General features: G+C 49.4%; 1 protein-coding gene across 1 annotated transcript in view; it reads left to right on the forward strand.

The window, feature by feature from the left end:
• Nucleotides 1-6,417: 6,417 nt before the first annotated feature.
• The window catches only part of GPR179 (G protein-coupled receptor 179), a 15,478-nt gene continuing 14,807 nt past the window's right edge, over nucleotides 6,418-7,088 (forward strand). Inside the window, exon 1 of the mRNA XM_010843140.1 lies at nucleotides 6,418-7,077. Within this exon, the coding sequence (XP_010841442.1) occupies nucleotides 6,418-7,077 (660 nt within the window). The remainder of the gene's footprint in view (nucleotides 7,078-7,088) is intronic.

Genomic DNA, 7,088 nt, shown 5'->3' on the forward strand with positions numbered 1-7,088 from the left:
TTTTTTTTTTTTTTTTTTTTCTTAGGCGGCTCAGGACGCGGTACGAAGCGGCCGCCGCCGCCGCCTCGCCATCCCGGAGCTCGGCCCCCTGCATCGGGGAGAGGGAGGGCGGGCGGCTGGGAGCCGGGCTGGGGTGGGGACTAGGCCGGGCCCCGCCGGAGCCCCGCCCGCCGCGGCCCCCGGAGCGACAGCGCTAACGGCCGCCGCGGCCTCTGCCTCATAGAGGGGCGGGGGGCGCGCGGAGCCCAGCGCGAGCCCAGGCCGCGCGTCGCCGCCACCGAGCACCACCCCCAGATGGCGTCACTTCCGGGAGATGGTGGTCACGCCCCCTCCCCCAGGGCTTGCTCGCCCTGGCCTCTTCAGAGAGTGACGTTGCGCGAAGCCTGGGCCGCTATTGGTCGTGAGCTGCTTCTCGCCTGGCCTTTAGTCCTCAACCCGACCCTAGTTTTTCACTTCCCGGGCGCTCTGGGCGAAACCACCCCTTCGGGTGAGGGTAAGGTGGGATGGCCCTGGAAAGCCTGGTATCGTCCTGGGAGAGAGCCGCTGGCCTTGGGAGGACAATACCTCTGGCTCTGGTCCTACCTATGCAGCTTGCGACGTGTGACCGTGGCCGAGTCATTTGTTCATTGACTGTATCCCCGCCTTGGCATCCAATGAATATTTATAGAATGACACGTGAGGAATATGTTCTAGAGCCAGGGCTGTGCTGATAAATGTTGAACAGCCGACTGTTGGGAGAAAAGGGGAATGTATGCATATATATGTACATAAATTTATCATAAATTGTACTGATGTAAAGGATATGTAACAGAATTTACAAATAATAATGCACACTTGCAAATTCTTTATAACCAATTTATTCTCACAGAATACTTTCATTGGCTTTTGCCAAACTCCTATATGGGTAGCCAAACTGGTTTCTATTGAGGCGGGGAATGTAATTGCGACATGGTTATTGGTTGATGTCCTCTGTCAGTGTAAGAAAAAAATGAATAAACAAAGACGTCTTAACTGTCAAATATGGGAGCAGCTTCCTTGCTGATCAGAAAACAGTTTTTAAATAACTGAAAGGATGTTTCCTCAAGCTTTGTCTATCCAGAACATAATGGCTACAGACATAATACATTCATTTAAAATCTGAATTATTATTCTTTATCAGTTTCTTAAATCTAGATAAAGAAAGAAACAATAAATCAAGTCCCTTTCTGTAGTGTTTGCCAATTCTATGGTGCAAAGATTCCCACCAAGGCTGGTTTCAGTCTACCATCCTGACTTTATTGAATATAGAGAATACTATTATGTGGTAGTTTCATATTATGTAGTAGAAACAGTAATACAAATAGCCTCAAGAGCATAGGTAAATAGTAATAGTAAGATTATTAAGAAGTGATGAGTTTGGGGAATTTATTACCTTTGTTTTTAATACATTTAATTATAAGTTTGTATGATTTGATTTTCAATAATTGGCTGTGTTTAACAACTGGCTTACAAAATTTCTGAAATTTTCACAATTGTCTTTCACAACCCAGTCCCACATCACCACTACACTTCAGTTTTCTCATCTGCAAACTCAGGATAAGGATTGCTCCTTTGCTTACCTGCAAGCATGCTGTGAAGATCAAACAAAATCAAGCCTGTGTAGAGGAGGTGAGACTGGAGGCAGGGAGACCAGTTTCTGCAATCATCCCATGAAGAGATGTTGAGGGATGCAAAGGATAAGGAGGAAGGATCATCTAGCAGTATTGAGCAACTTTAGTACCTGAAGGTGCATTGAGGGGTCGATAGTCTAGCCATCTGCTCTGAGTTTTACAGCCAGAGAGACCTTTTAAAACTGTATTCGCCAGTAACCTGTGATTATAACCCTCTGTGGTTTCCCATCGCTCTTAGGCTAAAGATAGAACTCCTTAAGGAGGCCTATGGAGTCCTGTGTGATCCGACCCCTGCTTCTCTGGCCTCATCTTCCACCAAGCTCCACCTTGTTCTCTCTGCCCTGCAGTTCCAGGAGCTCCCTGGGTCAGGCTCACACGTTATGGCCATTGCATAAGTGATTCCCTTTTCTTGAAAGGCCTTTTCCCTCCATTTTTTGCTTCCTACTCATCCTTCAAGTTAAACTTACTCCTTTCTACCTCAGGGAAATCTCCTTGCCTGGGTAATTCCTCCTCACTGAGTTCTAAGACTACTCTTTTGTTGCACTTAATTGCACAAGTGTGATTTGTCACCTGTTTGTGGAGTTATTTGATTAAAGTCTGTCTTCCCTACTAAACCATCAGCTCCGTGAGAGCAGGGGTCTAGTTTGCTTTTTGTCCATCATGGACTTTCCAATGCCAAGGACTGCCTGGCACAGAGTAGGCCCTTGATACATGGAATGATTGTTTCATGCTTGTAAGAGACTCCTGATACAAATTGATCTCTGATTCTGCACAACAGAATTAATAACCTCCCTTGCCCATGAAAAAAACTGAAGTTACTTACCTAAGGTCACAGAGTCCATAAAGGTGCAATGGAATTCAAAACCAGTTCTGATCCCAAAGAGTATATTTTCTACCCTCTCTCCCTCAGCTCCCTCTTAGGTGTCACTTAAATTTCTGGAGAAAAGAAGAGAAATTGTTATAGGATCATAGAACACCAGAGGCTTAAGAAGACCATCCAAACAAGACCCTGGTTATTTCTAGAAAATTCTGGCTGGGGAACAGATTACCCCATCAATGCAAGGTCTTGAAGCTCTGCAGCACCCTCTGCTGTCCAGCTAATTTCTTGGCCCCAGAGGGAAGCCGGCCATGTCTGCCCGCTGGGTTATCTCCACCAGCCCAGAGCACACGGAGGCCAGGGCAAGGAATGCTGCCTTTCTCCCTTTCCCTTAATATCCAGGCCTGTAGCCCAGTTCCTGGAAAAAATATCAAAAATTAAGTTCCAAGTAAAGGAAGTGGAGAAGGAAATGGCAACCCACTCCAGTGTTCTTGCCTGGAGAATCCCAGGGATGGTGGAGCCTGGTGGGCTGCCGTCTATGGGGTTGCACAGAGTCGGACACGACTGAAGCGACTTAGCAGCAGCAAAGGAAGTGTATTTTTGTGTGAGTTGGATTTGTGTGAGTATGTGTTGGGTGGATTTTGTGTCCACAGATACCTTTTTCTTGAGGGCTATATAAGTTGTCTCTACAGTGGTAGAACCCTAGTTTTAAAGGTTTGCAAAGAACAACACAGAGAATCTAAACCAGTCTTGAGTTCACGCAGTCATTCAGCAACAGCTTCAGGAGTGCAGTGATGAGTGAAACAGGCATGGTCTCTGCCCCTCTGGAGTTTGCCATCTAGTTTGAGTCCTAGTCCTGCCACTTCCTGAACATATTACCAAGAGCAAATAATTAAACACCTTTGAACTTGTGTTTCATTTGTAAAAATAGGTCAATCTCCTCTTGATGGGGCTATCGTAGGGATTAAATGAAAACTTGCAAATGCCACGTGCGTGTGTGCTAAGTCACCTCAGTTGTGTCAGACTCTTTGCAACCCTGTGGACTAGAGCCCACCAGGCAGGTCGGTTCTTTACCACTAGTGCCACCTGGGAAACAAATGCTACAGTGCTATACAGACATTAGTTCTTTTTTGTTTCCCCCTTTTTTTTAAAGATCTATTTATTTTAATTGGAGGCTAATTACTTTACAATATTGTATTGGTTTTTGCCATACATCAACATGAATCCGCCACGGGTGTCCACGTGTTCCCCATCCTGAACCCCACTCCCACCTCCCTCCCCGTACCATCCCTCTGGGGCATCCCAGTGCACCAGCCCCAAGCATCCTGTATCATGCATCGAACCTGGACTGGCAATTCGTTTCATATATGATATTATACATGTTTCAATGCCATAACTTCTTGGAGGAAAAAACAACTATTTTGTCTTCACCAAAAGTGTTCTGTTGGCTCTTGGCTAACAGTAACCAGTAATACCAAGAACATGGGATGGGGCACTTGCTCACCATGCCTGCCCCCTGCCATCCTTCTCTCTGTTAGCACATGGAATCAGAGAGGCAAAGGAGGGAACTATAGATGTGTGATACGGTCTGACCGCAGTGACCACTTGCTATAGGCACGTTCAGTTCTAACATTATAGGGATTTTGTGAGGGGTTCTCCTCTAGCTTCCATCTCTTCCTCCACCCTTTACATTCCCAATGAAGGTTCCAAAGCAGAATTGATGTTTGTAGAGGCCACATGTAAAACAAGGGAAATTTTTAGCAACCACCACCCAACCCTTCCTACCTATACGCGGGGATCTGGGGCATCAAAGACTTGAGGAGGGTGGGGCAGAGTGGGAAGGAAAGAAACTACCAGCACATGCATAGGAGCCAAATCACTGGGTGACGGATCAGCAACGGGAAGGTGGTAGAAGAGGGACGAGAGGAAGGCTGAAGCTTTGTTTGGTGGCTGACTTCAAGAATCCACACCCTTCTGGATCCAAGGAGGCTGCCTCAGACAGTGCTAACTCTGGGCTTTCCAGTTACCGTGTCCAACACGGAGAAGGATGTGGTGGGTAAGAAGACTGGGAAAAGCAGGAGAGGTTAGCCACTGCCTTTATGAAAAAGAAAGAAGACAGGGCTGAGGAGGAGAAAATGAAGGTGAAAGAAGCAGAGGGAAAACTATTTACTCTCTTAGCCCACTCCACCCCCAGCAGGACTCCCCCACCCCCAGGCGTGTGTTGTCTGTTGTTTTGTTTCATTTTGACCACACTGCTTGGCATGCAGGATCTTAGAGGTTCTTAGAGGTTCCCCGAGCAGGGATCAAACCTGTTTCCCTGAAGTGGAAGTACAGAATCTTAACCATTGTCATGCAGGAAAAGGAAGGCTCCCCTGGGTAGGGTAGTGGACACCTGCTTCATCACAAGCAACAGCGTGATCCTAGGGAAGGTGCTTCAGCTCTGGTCCTTGCTTTCCTCCTCTATAGTGAGGCTTTCTTGAGGTCTCTAAGGATGAATAACAGGGTGATGGTAGGGGGTTGATGTTTTTGGATCCAAAAGAGTGTGGATTCTTGAAGTCAGCCACAAAACAGAGCCTCAGCCTTCCTCTCTGCCCCTCTTCCACCACCTTCCCATTGCTGATCTGTCACCCAGTGATTTGGCTCCTGTGCTTGTGTTTTCTGGTAGTTTCTTTCCTTCTCACTCTGTCCCACCCCACTTCTTAAGCCTTTGATGCCCCAGATCCCCGAGTATAGGTAGGAAGGGTTGGGTGGTGGTTGCTAAACCCTTCCCTTGCTTTACACATGGTCTCTACAAACAGCAACATCTGCAAACCAGGAAGAAAGCTCTCAGGAGGGAGTCAAATTGGTCAGCACCTTGATCTTGGATTCAGTAGCCACCAGAACTGTGAGAAATATACTCTTATTGTTTAAGCCACCCAGTCTATGGTATTTCGCTGTGGCAGCCCAAGCTGACTAATACACTGATGGTGTAATTCAAGGCTGAGTCTGAGCGCCTGAGAACCATGAAAGCCAGGGGTATAGTTCTCGTCTGAAGAGCAGCAGGCTCAGTACTCAGGAAAAGTTGACTGCAGGTCTGAAGACAAGGGAAAAACCAATGTCTCAGCTGGGACATTGTAGGGGAGTCAGAGCTCTGGGTTTGAGTCTCAACTTAAATGGAGCAGCTAAGTGAGTCTCTGAGCCTTACTGTTTGTGAAATTGGGATAAGAACATTCAGCACAGGTGGGTATGAGGAAGATTCATTGAGATAACACACATGAAAAAGACTTTGTACACTCCCACAATCTGTACACACACCAATTATGGTTCTATTGAGCTCTCTGGCCCACCCCTCGCCATCCCTAGTCTCAAATTCCAGTTTAGCAGCACGGTGTCAGGGTGAGGGGGGGCACAGGCAGCTAGAGCAGATTGCGGGGAGCTGCAGCTTGGCCCTTTATCATGGCCGTCGAAATTGCTGCCAGGAGGCTAAGTGGAGCAGAGGAGTGGAGAGAGGGGCACCGGCTCATCTGCGGTTGCTATGGCGCCCCATCCTGGATTTGCCCATCTCTCCTAATGGAGCAAAGGGCAGAGGGAGCGAGGGAGGGAGACAGAACTGCTGGTCCCTTGTCTCCCCTCCCTTCTGTGTCTCTCTGGAGCAGATGTACGGTGGGGAGTAGGGGGAGGGAGCCTGGATATTGTATAAGAGTGGGAGGGAAGAGTGGTGTGCCAGGATTAAGAGGGTTTGCAGCGAGGGGCCACACTGAGAGGGGAGGGAGCAGAGCCCTCATGCTGACGTCCAGAAGCCAGATGATGATGTTGGAAGAAAAAAAAAAAAAAACGGAGCAAGACAGCGTAAGCATGAGAGAGAGGAAGAGAGGAAACGAGGAGGATTTGAGGATTCGAGGTGTGGAAGCACTGCAGCCACCAAATCCCACAGGCAGCCTGGACCCCAGGGCCCTGCAGGCTGCCCTGAGGATGGACACCAGGGCAGTGGCCATGCCTTCTCCGGCGGCAGGGCTGCTAGGCTGCTGTTTCCTCTTTGGCTGGGCTCTGGGGGTTCCAAGGACCCTCCGCTCTCTGCCCGCACTGTCCTCCAAAGTCAAGCCAGGGTCTGTACCCATTTGGGTGCCCCCAGAGGGGGCTGAGGCAGCCCTGGCTTTTCTCTACTCCGGAGATGCTCAACACCTGTCTGGGGCTAACTGCAGTGAGCGCTATGAAGCCCCCAGGGCAGGAGCCAGACCAGGGCTCCCCCCAGTCCTGTGGAGAGCAGCAGGTGCTGTGACCCAGGCCGCCAATTTCCTCAACATGCTGCTGCAAGCCAACGACATCCGGGAGTCCAGTGTGGAGGAGGACGTGGAATGGTACCAGGCACTAGTCCGCAGTGTGGCCGAGGGGGACCCAAGGGCATACCGGGCTTTGCTGACTTTTAACCCTCCACCGGGGGCCAGCCACCTGCAGCTGGCCCTGCAGGCCACCCGGGTTGGGGAGGAGACCATCCTTCAGGACTTGTCCGGGAACAGGGTGCAGGAGGAGAGCTCAACTGGAGCCCTGCACTCCGCTGACCTGCAAAAGCGGGTGCTGACCAATGACCTAGGGAGCCTTGGCAGCCCCAAGTGGCCACAGGGGGATGGATATGTCGGGGGCGG

This window comes from Bison bison, unplaced genomic scaffold (assembly GCF_000754665.1).
Source record: "Bison bison bison isolate TAMUID 2011002044 unplaced genomic scaffold, Bison_UMD1.0 scf7180017864180, whole genome shotgun sequence".
NCBI classification, from domain to species: domain Eukaryota; kingdom Metazoa; phylum Chordata; class Mammalia; order Artiodactyla; family Bovidae; genus Bison; species Bison bison.